This window comes from Stenella coeruleoalba, assembly GCF_951394435.1.
Source record: "Stenella coeruleoalba genome assembly, chromosome: 10".
Taxonomy (NCBI): Eukaryota; Metazoa; Chordata; class Mammalia; order Artiodactyla; family Delphinidae; genus Stenella; species Stenella coeruleoalba.
Window position 1 is genome coordinate 63,447,292 of NC_137156.1, and position 16,649 is coordinate 63,463,940.

Below are 16,649 nucleotides of genomic sequence, written 5' to 3' on the forward strand. Positions count from 1 at the left end.
AGAAGCTTAAATACATTGGTTTTAGGGCCCTGTCAGTTACCAAAATTCAAGGATGCTCAAGTTCCGTATATGAGTGGCGTAGTGTTTACATATAACCTATGTACATCCTCCTGTATATTTGAAATCATCTCTATATTATAATACCTAATACAATGTAAATGTTATGTAAATAGTTGCAAATACAATGTAAATGTTATGCAAATAGTTGCTGGTGTTCAGCAAATTCTAGTTTTGCTTTTTTGGAACTTTCTGGAATTTTTTTTTCTTGAGTATTTTCAATCCACTGTTGGTTGAATCCACCCTTGTGGAACCCATGGATAAGGAGGGCCTACTGTATATAGATAAAAGAAGTCAAAGTATAAGAGGGTGGAGCTATTGAGGGAACACAGTATGCATTTCTCTACTGGCTGTTCATTTAGATGCAAGCTTTGTGTTTTTGTCCACTGTATTGAAAAAGTGGAAGAATTTGATTTCTGAGATTGTATGTTGATAATCATCTCTTATATTAAGAATAACGTTAGTTATTAAAGAAGTAACACCATTTGTGTGAAGTAAACTGTGGTAGCTTCCCCCCCCCTCCCCAAATACAGCTGTGAATTTAGAAGAGCTTAGGGCCTTGAGCAATATGAAGAAGATGGATATAATAAAACCCAGGGACTTCACTCGTGGTCAGAACTGTGTAGCATTCATCAGCCTTTGTCTCAAATGTAAAACTAAAGCAGCTGAGTAGGAGCAGTGGTGATGGCTTTGTCAAGAGACTGAGACAGCAGAAGAGAAAACTAAAGCTCAGTGGTCTGAGGTCATTTAGTAAAAAAAAAAAAAAAATGATGCCACCATTTCGTGGAGTCTCTTCTTAGTGCCAGGCGTGTCACACATATTCTCTCATTTACCCTCACCGATCACTTACCACTTTTTAATAGAGAGAAAGCTGAGCTGGGAAGTTCAGTGATTTGTTCAGGGACTCATGACAAGTAAGCATGGAGTTGGAATTCAAACCAGGTTTGTAAGAGCTTAAAACCTGTAACTTTTTCACCATACTGTGTTACTAGAATTTGAAGGCATCATCTTTTGGTAGGATGGCCCAGAAATTGATGTGTTCAAGATCCTAGTCAGTCAGGAAAACATTGACTTATACTTAGGTTAAGACATAAGGAAAAAACCTTGGTTTAATAAAATATAAATTAAAGACACTCCATTAAAAATGGTTTTTAAAATGTTTTATCACTTAGAAACTCACACACCAGGTATCAAACTCAATTGAAGGAAACATCTCTTTGTTTTGTTCCAGGAAGATAAAGTGTTTTTGTGTTTTGGCCAGGGGTTAATGTGGAGATTATTTCATTCCAGGAGGGATTTGATCACTGTAGTAGTTTTCTATTGCTGCTGTACCAAATTACCATAAGCTTAGAAACTTTAAACAATACAAATGTATTATCTCTTAGTTACTGTCGTTCAGAAGTCCAATATGAATCTCACTGGGCTAAAATCACGTTTCTTAGTGGAGGCTCTGAGGAAGAATCCAGCTCATTCAGGGTGTTGACCAAATCCATTTTCTTGTGGTTGTTGGACTAAGGTCCCTGTTTTCTTGCTGGCTGTTAGCCTGAGGCCACTCTCCTGTCCCTGCACGTGACCTCAACGTCTCAGGAACTACCAACAACTTGTCACATCCTTCTCATGATTGAAATCTTCATTGTAGGAAAGCATTTCCCATTGTAGAAAAGTATTTCACATGACTCTTTCAGATCCTGAGCCTTTTTAAGACCTGGAAATGCAGTGGGACATCTGATGCACAGGCATTTAAACAGCATTTAAAAGATTGGGGGTTGTTAGGGTGTGGAGGGATTCTAAAGAGTGAGGCTTATAAAATGCCCTCTGATTTAGAGACAGAATTTTTTCCAAAGGCTTTTATAAAGAAGTCTTGTTTTTCAGGTCTACTTTTTGTTTAAAATTTTTGTTTCTATTTGGTACTTGTTTTTTTTATTTATCACCTACCTCCTTGTCCCTAGTACTTGTGTAATGCTTAGCACATGGTAGCTTTTCAATAAATTTATTGACTTACTCCTGGAGTGCAACTTACCCTTGCACAAAACATCTTCTGCAGGTATGGACTGATGTGTTGGATTTTTTTTTTTTTAATGATTCGAGACTGGAGGTAACTATCCTATGACTAGATTGTCTGGAAGTTTTTTTATACTTCCTTTAGTTTGTTTCAGGACCTCTCACTTTGCTTTCTTTTTATAGGTTTATTGAAGCATAGTTGACATATAATAAACTGCACATATTTAAAGCATGCGCTTTGATACATTTTGATATATTTTACACCTGTGAAACCATCACCAGTATCAAATGAATACAGTCATTACCCTTAAAAGTTTCCTTGTCTGTAATTACTCCCGTTTTCCCTTCTTTGTGCAAGTTATACATACAACTACGATATGACCCAGCCATTCCACTTCTAAGTAGTCATCCAAGAGAAATGATGCATATGTCTGCCTTAAGACTTGTACTAGAATGTTCATAGAAGCTTTATTCATAATATCCTAAACTGGAAATGGCACAAATGTCCATCAGCAAGTGAATGAATAAACAAATTGTGATATATCCATACAGTGGACTACTATTCAGGAATAAAAAGGAACATATATTTAGTTTGAATTGAAGACTGCCATATTTGAAGCAGATTTGTTTCCTTTGTTGCATTTCTTATTTTGTATGAAAATTGACTTTCATTTCCTTGGCATACCCCATTCCCACCCCATGGAGGAAATATTAAGAAGTTAGTTATAGATGAACCATAAAAGGATGTAAGTTATATTTGGATAATTAAGGGTTGATTATTCCTCAAAAACTTACAAGTCAAAAATGGTCAGTATAGTTTGTTCTGCTACAGGACTTGTTTCTGTAACACCAAATAGCTTATACGTGGTCAGTAAGTAAGAAATGATGGGGCTTCCCTGGTGGCGCAGTGGTTGAGAGTCCGCCTGCCGATGCAGGGGATACGGGTTTGTGCCCCGGTCCGGGAAGATCCCACATGCCGCGGAGCGGCTGGGCCCGTGAGCCTTGGCCGCTGAGCCTGCGCATCCGGAGCATGTGCTCCGCAACGGGAGAGGCCACAACAGTGAGAGGCCCACATATCGGGGGGAAAAAAAAAAAAGAAGTGATATCAGTGATGGTGTGTGGGTTTATTATGTAAGATTTTTCATTGGCAAGAAGAGTAGAATAGAGGGAGTAGAATTTAAAAGGAAAGGAAAAAGCCCTCAGATTGGCTGCTGCACAGACAGATGTTCTTTCAAGTGTGGTTTAAGAACAGCAGAGATTAGTCCCTGGAAAAACGAACAAGCTAGTTCTCGCCCCAACTCTGGTCAGCTCCTGGAGGCCCTCCATACCTGCCGGTTCCGTACCTGCAGGTTCCAACTTGGTTGAATCCACGGTTGCAGAGGGCTGACTGTACTGCACCATTTAATATGAGGGACTTGAGCATCCACAGATTTTGGTATCTGGAACCAATCCCCGGCAGATACCTGTACTTACTCCTGTGCCCACCTTAACAACAGCCTCAGTCTCCATTTTTTTAGTGCCTGCAAATCTTTAACTTTATTTAGTTTTTGTTGATTGTCATTTCCTGAGGCAGTCCCCAGCCATGCTGAATTGCTTGCCTGGAGTTATCTGTTGTACCTCCTGAGGAGCCAACTGTTAATTTTTGTTGGACTCAGGTTACAAAGTTGCATAAATTCTGAGTACTCTGCTAATTGTACCCCCTTTATTTTTTACTTTGCAGGATGAGGTTTTTTTTTCAAGAACACATCAGTGGCATTCAAACAAAATACAAAAATGTTAAAGTAGTTTATTTTAAACAATTTCCTGGAAATGTGTTTCTTAGTGTTTTTAGCTAATACTTAAATCTTGGTTACTATGTGTCAAGTGTTCTAAGTGCTTATCAAAGAGTATCTCATTTTATCCTCACAACAATGCAATTTAATGAGTCTGGTATTATCCTTATTTTATGGATAAGGGAACTGAGGAACACAGGAGAGGAGTAACGTGCCCAAGTTCACACAGCACAGTCTGGTTACATAGAATGTGCTCCTGACTCCTGAGCTACATTGCCTTCTGCACCATGTTGAGTATAAATTAGATTTTAGTATGATTTTCTTACGTAAGTCAGAGTGGTAGTTTTACAGCGAATTAAAACCTTATCAGCATTAAATTAGGTGAAAAGAGTTGCAGTGAACACATAAGGACAGCATAATAGCTTTATCTATTCACTGTTGTGACCTCTCCCGTTGCGGAGCACAGGCTCCGGACGCGCAGGCTCAGCGGCCATGGCTCACGGGCCCAGCCGCTCCGCGGCATGTAGGGTTCTCCTGGACCAGGGCACGAATCCGTGTCCCCTGCATCGTCAGGCGGACTCTCAACCAGTGCGCCACCAGGGAAGCCCAATGATGTCAAATTTAAACACTGTTCAATTGTTACAACAGGTTTTTTTGGAAGTCTTCATTTCACTTCGTTATTTATGGTTTTAAATTTCTTCTTAGGCATATCACACCTGAAAAATTTTATGTGGAAGCTTGTGATGATGGAACAGATGATGTACTTATCATCGACCGTGTGTCCACAGAAGTTACACTCTCAGGTATTTCATGGCCAGATTTAGAAGTGTCTAGAAAGATTTTACACTTAAGTTGCAATAGTTAAATTAATGAGATCCATGTGAGTGTGTGGATATCTGAGTGTCTTCTTAGAAAATTTTAATTCTTGCTACCTCATTTGATTTTTATGCATTAATTTTATACTTTTTCCTTTTCATGAAAAGGAGAAATGATCTTGAAAATTTTAGGTAGCATTTTACTATTCATAAGGATTTAAAAACTTTCTTTATTTGTTCCCTTATCAGTACCGTAACAGGATTGGTTTTGTTGGTATGTTAGGTTCCTTTCTAGCTGTAAGATTTGAATTATTTGAGTGTGAGAAAGTTGTTTTAGCATTAAGTGTGTGGAATGTTAACAGCTGATTTGGTTTCGAAAATATTCATGACTATGAGGATAATTTAATAAATGAAAAATAATATATACATCACTGGGTAAAACTTGTGTTTTAGGCAGAATGATTTTCCTAAGCTTTATCTATCTATCTTATCTATCAATCCAGTTATAATTTAGCTTTGCTTCTTTGCAACTTGTTTTTCAATTGTGTGGAACACTGATTTCTGACTAGATTAATGTGAAGTAATTTTGGTAACGAATTAATGTATCATGTGATACCACATTTAGAATTTCATGTTTAGAAATTTACCTCTAGATAGTGTTCTGTATTAATTTTTTTCTGAAGGGCAGTATTTGAGTAACCATAGAGTAGGCATTCGGTAAATGGTAAATATCCTTTGAACGGATTAAGTGAAACATGAAAATATTTTGCATAGGATACTAAAGTGTAAGAAAGGTAGGACTATAAATCTCCATTTCCTTGGTTGTCTGCTTTTTCTGGTAAGCTTTTCCTTTGACCAAATAAAGTAAGAGCTGTTTTAGCTTGATAATTTGGCATTTCCTGTGACTGTTGCTTGGTGACTGCGCTCTCAGAATAGCTGACTGATGTTGACCACCCTTAGTGTACTTCTGAAGTTTAGTCCCACTACTTCTTTATAACATATTGATTCAACCCAGTGTCTTTTTTATTTTTTTGGAGGGGAGGCGGGCTGGGGGTGGTGGGCCTTGCCACGAGGATCTTAGTTCCCCGACCAGGGATCCATCCCGTGCCTCCGGCAGTGGAAGCTCGGAGTCCTAACCACTGGACCACCAGAGAATTCCCTACCACCTAGTGTCTCATAAAAGCTTTAGTATGGATGTATTTTCAATTATTTTTTGTCTTTTCAGTGACATTTTATTTGTAAGTAGAGAATGCAGACCCATTTGAGTGGACAAAGCTAAAGGTTTTGAATAGTTTGGATGTAAAAATGATAACCGAACAGTCATTGGTAGACACATGAAGAGATACTTTGACCTGAAGCTAGTGATGATGAGGGGCTGTCGATCACAGTTTCTCTGGTAGTTTCCTTTTACCATTGGGAATACAAACCATTGCCACCGAAAGAGGAATTTTTTTTCTTCCCTGAAAAACCAACATAGTCTTAGGAATTATCATAGTGTTATTGCTGTTACGCTCCAGTTAATGTAACTTACAGCTGTATCAGTAGTACATTTATGTTTATCAATGATCTCAGTATATTCAGAATCTTCTCTGAGCTTTAAACTGCACTGGTATTTCCATTTTTCATGGTAATTAATTATGGCATAGTATTGCTAAGTAAATTGAATTATTGAGAGAAACAAGTGAATTTTAGACCTTATTCAGAATTAGTTTATTTAGAAAAGCAGGGCTGCCTTTAAGAAACAGGACTGGAGTTTACAGCAGTGTTTCAAAATGGGTCCCAGGCTGATAATTAAACTGTGACTGAAAGAAAAATTTTATAGCCACATAGGTTTGGAAAACTTTGAATTAACCAGTGGAACAGCTTTCGTTAAAGGCTTCTCAGAGCCTTTAATTTCCTACTGTGCATTGTGACTCTGGGAGAAGGAGTAGAGTTAGTATGGATATAGCAAAATAAGTTTCTTTGACTGGGAGACCCTACCTCCCCCCTTTTTGGGCATTATTCCCTAAACTAGAGTTGTACAAAATATGTTTTGTGAAACACATTGGCTTAAAGTTTAACAACTGTGAAATGAACCTTGTAATGTAAGGTAGTCTTTATTAATAACGGCATTATTGATAAAATCGCAGCTAATGATATTGCCTCCCTGGATACCTGTATCAGTTTCTTTTAGACGTGAACAGGAGGCTTTTCCTTCCTCCTCCCCTCTTGAATCTTGGCCTCCATGTCTCACATTCTTATTAGGGAATTAGGCGAGTCTTTTTTTTGCATTCCATTTGTTGCATGTTGAGATTAAAATCTTGTTTCAACTTCCATTTACTTTCTAATTCTCTTAAAGGGGTAAAGATTTGGTTTCTGACAAGAGATTGAATAAATTTGGTTGAAAATTGGCATTGGAAATAACCCTTAATTTACGTCGTGAGGTTGCTGAAGCATGTTACTTTTGGCACCATATTCTAGACAGGCAGAGACCTTTATATGTAACATGGACATCTTTGTTTTATATTCTGCCAAAGTGGAGGTCTAACACTAATGAAGGAATATTGTTTTCTTAGAACAAAGCGTGCATATTGAAGTAACCATTGAAATGAAACTACATTTCTCTTTCAGTTGGTGAGCTTTTTCTAAGTGATTTTTCTTTACTTTCTTCTTTAAAGTCAAGAAAGATATTCCTCCTTCAGCTGTCACAAGACCAATATTTGGTATACTGGGCACAATTCATCTGGTGGCAGGTAAGAAAAATGAGCTAAGATGGACAAGAAGGTAATTAAATCGATGCTATTAGAGTATAAGATGAAGGCACACTTTATATCTTGCTTTAGGCAATAAATCTGTAGGTGTTTGTCATTAATTTATACCCCAAATAGCAAGTGGTTAAATTTGTAAGCCTGAGGTTCTATTTTTTTTTAATTAATTAATTAATTTATTTATTTTTGGCTGTGTTGGGTCTTGGTTGCTATGCGCGTGCTTTCTCTAGTTGCGACGAGCGGGGGCTACTCTTCATTGTGGTGCACAGGCTTCTCATTGCGGTGGCTTCTCTTGTTGCAGAGCACGGGCTCTAGGCACACGGGCTTCAGTAGTTGGGGCTCGTGGGCTCCAGAGCACAGATTCAGTAGATGTGGCACACGGGCTTAGTTGCTCCACGGCATGTGGGATCTTCCCGGATCAGGGCTCGAACCCATATCCTCTGCATTGGCAGGCGGATTCTTCACCACTGTGCCACCAGGGAAGTCCTGGACCAGAGTATTCTAAACCTTCAACTCCGTGGCTCTGTGTTATTAGGAAAGTGATGGTTTTTAATCTAAATTTTATTTCATTGAACTTTTGAAAAGTTCCTATCGTATCAGGCACAGTGCTGGATGTTATTTATAAAAGATGCAAGTCCCTTTTGTCCTGTAGCTTACAGTTGAGTGAGAGAGGCATTTAAATAGTAAATTACTGCAGAACAATGTAACAAGTTCTAGGAGAGAGATGTACATAGGAAAACTTTCAGGGAGGGCACTTGTGGTTAGAGCCTTAAACAGATGTGAATAATTAATCTAGTGGTAAAGGCTTACCCTGGTTTATTTGTGGGAGGAGGAGGTGGCCAGGATCAGGGTTGGTGTATTAATGCATGGTGCTGGGATCGCTTCTTGATTCCTGACCACTCATCTTCGGAATGTTGCAGTAGCCAGTTAGTTATACTGCCCCAGCACATTTCTCTACCATTTAGAATGACATGAAGGACATGGGAGGTGTAGATATCTGCAGTGGCCAGATATTATGACCTATGATGCTTTAAGCTACACATCGGGAAATGCATTAGCAGAGGCCCGTATGCTTTGGGGATGACAGGAGAGTGAGAGAGAAGCGTTTTCTGTCTGTACTTTCCATCTGCTAGGATCACTGCTCTGGTTACCAAAAGCTTTTACTTTTATCTTTCTGAGAAAAAATTTGATCTTTCAGTAAAAATTTGTCTAAATAATATGCTGGTCTTTCTATTCATAAATTATAAGATTGCTTTTCAAAAAGTATGGGTCCTTTATCTATTTAGCACAGCTCTCGCCTTTATTTATTTTGGCTGCGCCTCAAGGCTTGCAGGACCTTAGTTCCCTGACCCGAGATCAAACTTGCACCCTCGGCAGTGAAAGCGCGGAGTCCTAACCACTGGACTGCCAGGGAATTCCCGTAACTCTTGCCTTTAAAGAATAAGGACTGCTATTTCTGGCTTTACAGTTGCCTTATTTCTATTTATGTGTACTTGGCTCTGCTTTTTTGCAGGTAATTATCTAATTGTCATTACCAAAAAGAAAAAAATAGGTGAATTTTTCAATCATGTAATCTGGAAAGCAATAGATTTTGATGTCCTTTCTTATAAGAAGACAATGTTGCACTTAACTGATATTCAGGTAAGAACTGGAAGCACTTACTAATTGCAAAATCCAAAGAAGTCCCGTGGGGTGGATGGGGAAGGGAGGTGGAACACAAAGAATGTTTGATGGATTTCTTTTAAACCTAATTATTTAAACAATGCATAGAGCATGGTCACTCTACATACCTAGCCCTAAAGTGTATTTTTTTAAAAAACTGTTCATATATTTTATTGCACTTGGGTTTTTTTTAACTGACTCAATTCTTAGATATGAAATTTCATACGAGAGAAAAGGACAGACTGAAAATGCACATGTAGTCAACACGTAGATTTAACTTCATATCATTTTTGTGAAGAAATAAAATATTAAATATCTTTCCACCATTGAAAGCAGCTATACTCCAATAAAGATGTTAAAAGAGATAAAAATAAAAGGGATGCTCCTATATATTACTAAAAAAAAAAATTATCTTTGAAGTTCCACTCATCCCGTTTCATTCCCTCTTTCCCTAGGGAGAAAGCTTTCTTCAGTTTTGCCACATGGGAATATAAGTGTGTGTGCATGTGTACACGTTCAAGCAGTCCTCTTTTTGCACAGTTCCTATATGCATGGATTTCAGTTACCACAGTTTAGTTAACACCAGTTCCCGACAACACAGTTTAAATTTCAGTTACCATGATATATTGACTAAAGAATTAGCTCACCAAAGATGAAAGTGCAATGAAACAAAAAATGACGGCTCTAGAAGTGAAATTCAAACTGAACATGAATAGAGTATAGAAGAAATAGCTGATGGTGGGAATAAGAGACTCTGGATACGCAGCCAGAGGTCTCAGTGAAGGTGATGTTATCGACATGAATGGTCAAGTGGTTGTGATGAAAAGGTTGAACATGTCCCAGAGCAAGTGATGCCGGTAACAAACTTCACGCTAAAGGAACTCACAGAAGTGTTTCATGATGTTAATAGTACGAAGGATTAAGTGTTAGAAGCTAGTTCAGGCTTAGATGTACGACAGTTCATCAGGGTGTAGAAAAGATGGTATCATAAGTTACATGATGAGAAGAATGCAAGCACTGTTCAGGCTACTCTTGATAAATTTTGACCAGAAGTAAAATACTTTTAATTATCAGTGTTTCAAATGACAGTATACTAAACAACGTTTTACTATTTTTTCATTTCCCTATACATTTATAACTTACAGTAGGAGAGTTTTTAATGTGTTGATTAAAAAAATTTTAAGTCACGAAATGATCCTAACTTTCCTATTGATTATTAAGATAGTTTAAGATTATTAAGATTAAGATAACATCGTCATTTTTATAGTCCCACCCTATCATGCAAAGTGAAGATTGCCTGTATTCATATTCAAACAATATCTGTTTTTGCTTGCAGTATATTTTAAAACTTACATGAATGGCATTAACCCTGTTCTAGTTTTTGAAAATTACTTTTTTAAGTCAACATTATGTTTAGAGATTTACATCTGTTGAGTACTTGTTTTCTAAATGTACTTTATTTATAGTATTTGCTTTTTAAAAATTTTAAGCTGTATTTTTATTCCCAGGATTACAAAAAGTTTGTTTTTAAAAGAAAGCTAATTATTCTAAAATATGTATCTTACCTATGATAAACATTAAAAAAAAATCAGTCCTAGCACTATTGTCTTATTGACTAAGTAAAGCTGTAGAGTATGGTTTTTATACTTTAAACTTAAAATTTCTTTCTCACTGTATATATATCTATCAATATATTAATAAATTAATTCTCTATGAGACATGATAATTTAAGGCAATAAAAATGGTTGTTTTCATTTAATAGCCTAGTAATATTTACTTGAACAGTTTCTTCTTTATTGCTATAGTTTGTTTTCAGGCTATGTAACTAATTTTAGCATTCCTTGCTGTATATGCTTTGCTTACTTATACCTTTTGTTTTTTTACAAAAATGGTGAGGCCAAATTAAAAATTTTGTATGTAGATTCGTAACATGAATTAACATGTTAATCATCTGCTAAACATTAAACAGTAACAAACATTAAAAATTATTTTTTGAAACAAGGATAAAAACAAATGTCAATCTTGGTATTCATTGGGAAAGCCAGCTAAAATGATTATCAGAAAATAAATAGATATACTGCTTTTACTGGATCTTCCTTTATTGCTTATTGAAGTATAATTGACTTACAATATTATATTAGTTTCAGGTGTACAACATGGTAATTCAGTATTTTTATGCATTTTAAAATGATCACCATGAGAAGTCAAGTTACCATCTGTCACCATACAAAGTTACTAAAATATTATTGACTGTATTCTGTATGTTGCATATTATATCCCCATGACTTACTTATTTTATAAATGGAAGTTAGTATCTCTTAATCTCCCTTACCTATTTCATTCATCCTTCCTACCCCTCCCTCCCCACTGGCAACCACCAATTTGTTCTCTGTCTATGGGTCTGTTTGTATCATTTTTTTCCTCTTTTTAAATTTTTTTTATTGGAGTAAAATTGCTTTACAATGTTGTATTAGTTTCTGCGGTACAATGAAGTGAGTCAGCTATACCTATATCCCCTCCCTCTTGGACCTCACTCCCACCACCCGCCCCTATCCCACCCATCTAGGTCATCACAGAGCACTGAGCTGAGCTCCCTGTGCTATACAGCAGGTTCCCACTAGCTAGCTATTTTACACATGGTAGTGTATTTATGTCATACCTAATCTCCCAGTTCGTCCCACCCTCCTCTCCCCCCTGCTGCCCGTGTCCACATGTCTGTTCTCTATGTTTACATCTCTAATCCTGCCCTACAAATAGGTTTATCTGTACCATTTTTCTGGATTCCACATACATGCGTTAATATACGGTACTTGTTTTTCTCTTTGTGGCTTACTTCACTCTCTATGACAGACTCTAGGTCCATCCACATCTCTACAAATGACCCAATTTCATTCCTTTTTATGGCTGACTAATATTCCATTGTATATATGTACCACATCTTCTTTATCCATTCGTCTACCGTTGGACGTTTAGGTTGTTTCCATGTCCTGGCTATTGTAAATAGTGCTGCAATGAACATTGGGGTGCGTGTATCCTTTTGAATTATGGTTTTCTTGTCAGTGTCTTACAGTTTTCTAATGAGAGGTCTTTTACCGCCTTGGTTAGATTTATTCCTAGGTATTTTATTCTTTTTCATGCAGTTGTAAATGGGATTGTCTTCTCAATTTCTCTTCCTGTTAGTTCATTGTTACTGCATAGAAATGCAACAGACTTCTGTATTTTTAAAATTTATTTATTTTATTTTTGGCTGCATTGGGTCTTCGTTGCTGCATGTGGGCTTTCTCTAGTTGCGGCAAGTGTGGGCTACTCTCTGTTGTGGTGTGCAGGCTTCTCATTGGAGTGGCTTCTCTTGTGCGGAACGTGGGCTTTAGACATGCGAGCTTTAGTAGTTGTGGCACGTGGGCTCAGTAGTTGTGGCTTGCAGGCTCTAGAGCGCAGGCTCAGTAGTTGTGGCGTGTGGGCTTAGTTGCTCCACAGCACGTGGGATCTTCCCGGACCAGGGCTTGAACCTGTGTCCCCGGCATTGGCAGGCAGATTCCTAACCACTGCGCCAGCAAGGAAGTCCTATTCTACTAGTTTTTTGGTGGCATCTTTACTTTGGGGTTTTCTATAGTATCATGTCATCTGCAAACAGTGACAATTTTACTTCTTTTCAATTTGGGTTCCTTTGATTTCTTTTTCTTGTCTAATTGCTGTAGCTAGGACATCTAATAATATGTTGAGTAAAAGTAGTGAGAATGGGCATCCTTGTGTTATTCCTGATCTTAGAGGAAATGCTTTCAGCTTTTCACTGTTGAGCTTGATGTTGGCTGTAGGTTTGTCATATATGGTCTTTTTTTTTTTGGCCCCGTCACGTGGTTTGTGGGACTTTAGTTCTCCGACCAGGGATTGAACCTGGGCCCTCAGCAGGGAGAGCACGGAGTCCTAACCACTTGACCGCCAGGGAATTCCCTGGTCTTTATTAATAATGTTAAGGTATGTTCCTTGTATACCCACTTTGTTGAGAGGTTTTATCATAAATGGATATTGGATTTTGTAAAAAGCTTTTTCTGCATCTATTGAGATGATCATATGATTTTTATTCTTCAGTTTGTTAGTGTGGTGTATCATATTGATTGATTGGTGGATATTAAACTGTCCTTCCATTCTTGGGATCAGTACCACTTGATCATGGTGTGTGATCTTTTAAATGTACTGTTGAATTTGGTTTGCTAATGTTTTGCTGAGGATTTTTGCATTTGTGTTCATCAGTAATGTTGACCTATAATTGTCTTTATCTGCTTTTGGTATCAGGGTAATGCTAGCCTCATGGAATGAGTTTGGAAGCATTCCTTCCTCCTCAATTATTTGGAATAGTTTGAGAAGGATAGGCGTTAACTCTTCTGTCAACGTTTGGTAGATTCACCTGAGAAGCCATCTGATCCTGGACTTCGTTGGTAGTTTTTTGATTACTGATTCAATTTCGTTACTGGTAATAAATCTGTTCATATTTTCTGTTTCTCCCCGATTCAGTCTTGGGAGATTGTACGTTTCTAGACATTTATCCATTTCTTTTCGGTTGTCCATTTTATTGGTGTACAATTATTTGTAATAATCTCTTATGATCCTTTGTATTTCTGTGGTGTTGGTTGTAATTTGTCCTCTTTCATTTCTGATTTTAGTTAGGCCCTACGTCCTTTTTTCTTAATGAGTCTGGCTAAAGGTTTATCAATTTCTATTTATCTTTTCAGAAAAACAGGTCTTAGTTTCATTGTTCTTTTCTGTTGTTTGCCCTGGGGTGTCCCGGCACTGGTGCCGGCCTGCCGGTGGGCAGGTAAGCCCCTGCACTAGTAGGCCAGAAGGAGGACTCCAAAAGGGCACTTGCTAGCACCAGTGTCCTCGTGGTAGAACAAACTCCCTGAGACAGCTGCTGCCAACATCTGCATCCCCAGTAGCAGTCCCAGTTGCCTCCTGCCTCTCCAGGAGGCTCGCAAAGATCACTAAGTGGGTCTGACTTAGACTCCTTTTAAATGCCTCCATGCTATAGGACTTGGAGCATGTGAGATTTTGTATGGGCCCTTTAAGAGTGGAGTCTCTGTTTCCTACAGTTGTTCTGCTCTCCTGCACACAAACCCTTCTGGCCTTCAAAGCCAGACATTCTGGGGGCTTGTCTTCTTGGTGCAAGATCGTTGGCCTCAGTAGCTGATGTGGAGCTCAGACCCCTTGCTCACTGGGGAGAACCTCAGCAATTGTGATTATTCTCCCCATTTGTGGGTCACCTACCTGAGAGTGTGGGTCTTGACTATACCAGGTCTCCACCCCTCCTACCCATATCATGGTTTCTTCTTTATATCTTTAGCTGTGAAAAATCTGTTCCACTAGTCTTCAGGTTTCTCTCATAGATAGTTGTTCTGTGAATAGTTGTAGTTTTGGTGCACCTGTGGGAGGAGGTGAGCTCAGGGTCTTCCTACGCTACCATCTTGGCCACTTCTCTCTCTCCTGGACTTTTCTTTTCAGTCTTTGCTTTTTTTTTTTTGGTAAAGAATTCCATTTTACTTCCCAACTAGCCCAAACCAGTAAAGTTTCTTAGGAATGAGGATGGTATTGTTCTCTCATTATTGACTCTCTGTTACTGGGCCCCTCATGAATTTATGTTTTTCTTCTGTCAAATGAGGATAATTAATGCTAAACTAGCAAGGGGTTGCTGTGAAGATAAAGGAGAATCTCTGTAAAGTGTCTGGGACGCAGTAGGTCATAACGTAAGGTGGTGATGTTGTGTTAAAGTAACTCTTCTGCCCTTTAAAGTAAAAATTGTGAAGGATACCAATGGGAAAGGAGGTCTCCCTAATCAGTTAATATAATACCCTATGGTGTGGAGCATTGTCCATGTATCAGGAACTGTCCCAGGTCCTGGGGAAATGGTGAGCATCCTGCCCAGTCTTTGAGCCAGTGGCATTTAACAGGGCTGAACTTTCAGGTTTTTATTTTCACTCTTTTGTCATGTTGATAGATTCCTTTTCAAGTACAAGATAGACTGATTATTTGCTCTCCTTTGTTTACAGTTACAAGATAACAAAACTTTCCTAGCAATGATAAACCATGTCTTGAGTGTGGATGGATTTTATTTTTCAACGACATATGATTTGACCCATACTTTGCAGCGGCTGTCTAACACTAGTCCAGAATTCCAGGAAATGAGTCTCTTGGAAAGGGTAAGCTTAATCTTCAGTTATTATTACTTTTTTTTAATTTTAAGGAGCTTTTCTCTATTTCATCCATAAAATACATATTGATTTTTCTCAGTCCTGGCTCTATCAGGATCATGTATGGGGCTTTGAAAGTATACCATGTTTCAAATAGACATCTCATTTCCAAATTCAGGACCCCAGAATCTGTGTATGTTACACAGACAGGATTGAGAACCACAGGGGTCCATTTTTAGAAATCTAGCTTAAACATGAATGTTGGTAATTTCCTAGCTCTCTGTGTTCTGTGTTGTAACGGTTATTAGCATTAGCAACATAATTGTACTTGTAAAATTAATGTTCTAATGGATGATGTTCTTTCTGCAGTGGTGCTTTTTATGGTTTTTACAAGTAGAAAAGTAAAAACTTAAGAACTTGAAAAATATGCTTTTGTTTAGGGTGGGGTTTTTGGTTATTTTATTGACTTAAGTGTTTCTTTAAAACTGGACCTCAGGTGATTTCAACATAAAGTTTCTGCTGTTCAGGAACCTAGATAATTGCTGCCTTGATTTTTTGTTAGCAAAAGTAGATACGTTTAGGGGACAGACAGCAGTTAAAAGGCTGCTGTCAAAAAAAGTCAGTTATCTGTTAGTTTGGACCATACGAAATTGCGACTAATTGACCATATTTGACCAATAAAAATGATCATTTTATATAGCTCGACCTATATCTTTTTTTTTTTTTGGCTGCATTGGGTCTTTGTTGCTGCGTGTGGGCTTTCTCTAGTTGCGGCGAGCAGGGGCTACTCTTCATTGCAGTGCACAGGCTTCTCATTGCGGTGGCTTCTCTTGTTGCGGAGCACGGGCTCTAGGCGCGCGGGCTTCAGTAGTTGTGGTTCGTGGGGTCTAGAGCACAGGCTCAGTAATCGCAGCGCACGGGCTTAGTTGCTCCGCGACATGTGGCATCTTCCCGGACCAGGGATCAAACCCGTGTCCCCTGCATTGGCAGGTGGATTCTTAACCACTGTGCCACCAGGGAAGTCCTAAATCGATATTTTAGTTGACTGGCTTTTTAAAGACTTTATAGTCTATAATTTTGTAAGATTATATGTAGGCTTCAATGTAAGTTTAGACGTAGGCTAAGCAATGAAGAAATTTGGCTTTTAACTGCAAAGAGACTCTTGCTTTTTTGCTACAGTCTCCATTCGGTATGAAATGTCTCTCAGATGCCTGCCATGTACCAGGCACTATACTAGCCACCGGCCACACAGGATGAAAAGACATGCCCCTGCCTCTCGGGAGCCTGCAGTCTACTGGGGAAGTGGAAGTCCAGGCAATCACAGAACAAGGGACAATTGCTGTCACAGAGATAGGTACCCAAGTGTGGTAGGATCCTGAAGGAAGGCGGGACTCACTCTGTCTGGGGGAGTCA

General features: G+C 38.4%; 1 protein-coding gene across 3 annotated transcripts in view; it reads left to right on the forward strand.

The window, feature by feature from the left end:
• SACM1L (SAC1 like phosphatidylinositide phosphatase) overlaps positions 1-16,649 on the forward strand; it is a 61,851-nt gene that overhangs the window by 12,281 nt on the left and 32,921 nt on the right. For all 3 annotated transcript variants that reach the window (XR_013830158.1, XM_079933936.1, XM_079933937.1), the window contains exons 2-5: positions 4,536-4,633; positions 7,303-7,377; positions 8,906-9,033; positions 15,096-15,245. Coding sequence is in view for 2 of the 3 variants with exons in the window: in XM_079933936.1 (XP_079790062.1) it covers positions 4,536-4,633; positions 7,303-7,377; positions 8,906-9,033; positions 15,096-15,245 (451 nt within the window). In the remaining variant the exon portion in view is untranslated. The remainder of the gene's footprint in view (positions 1-4,535; positions 4,634-7,302; positions 7,378-8,905; positions 9,034-15,095; positions 15,246-16,649) is intronic.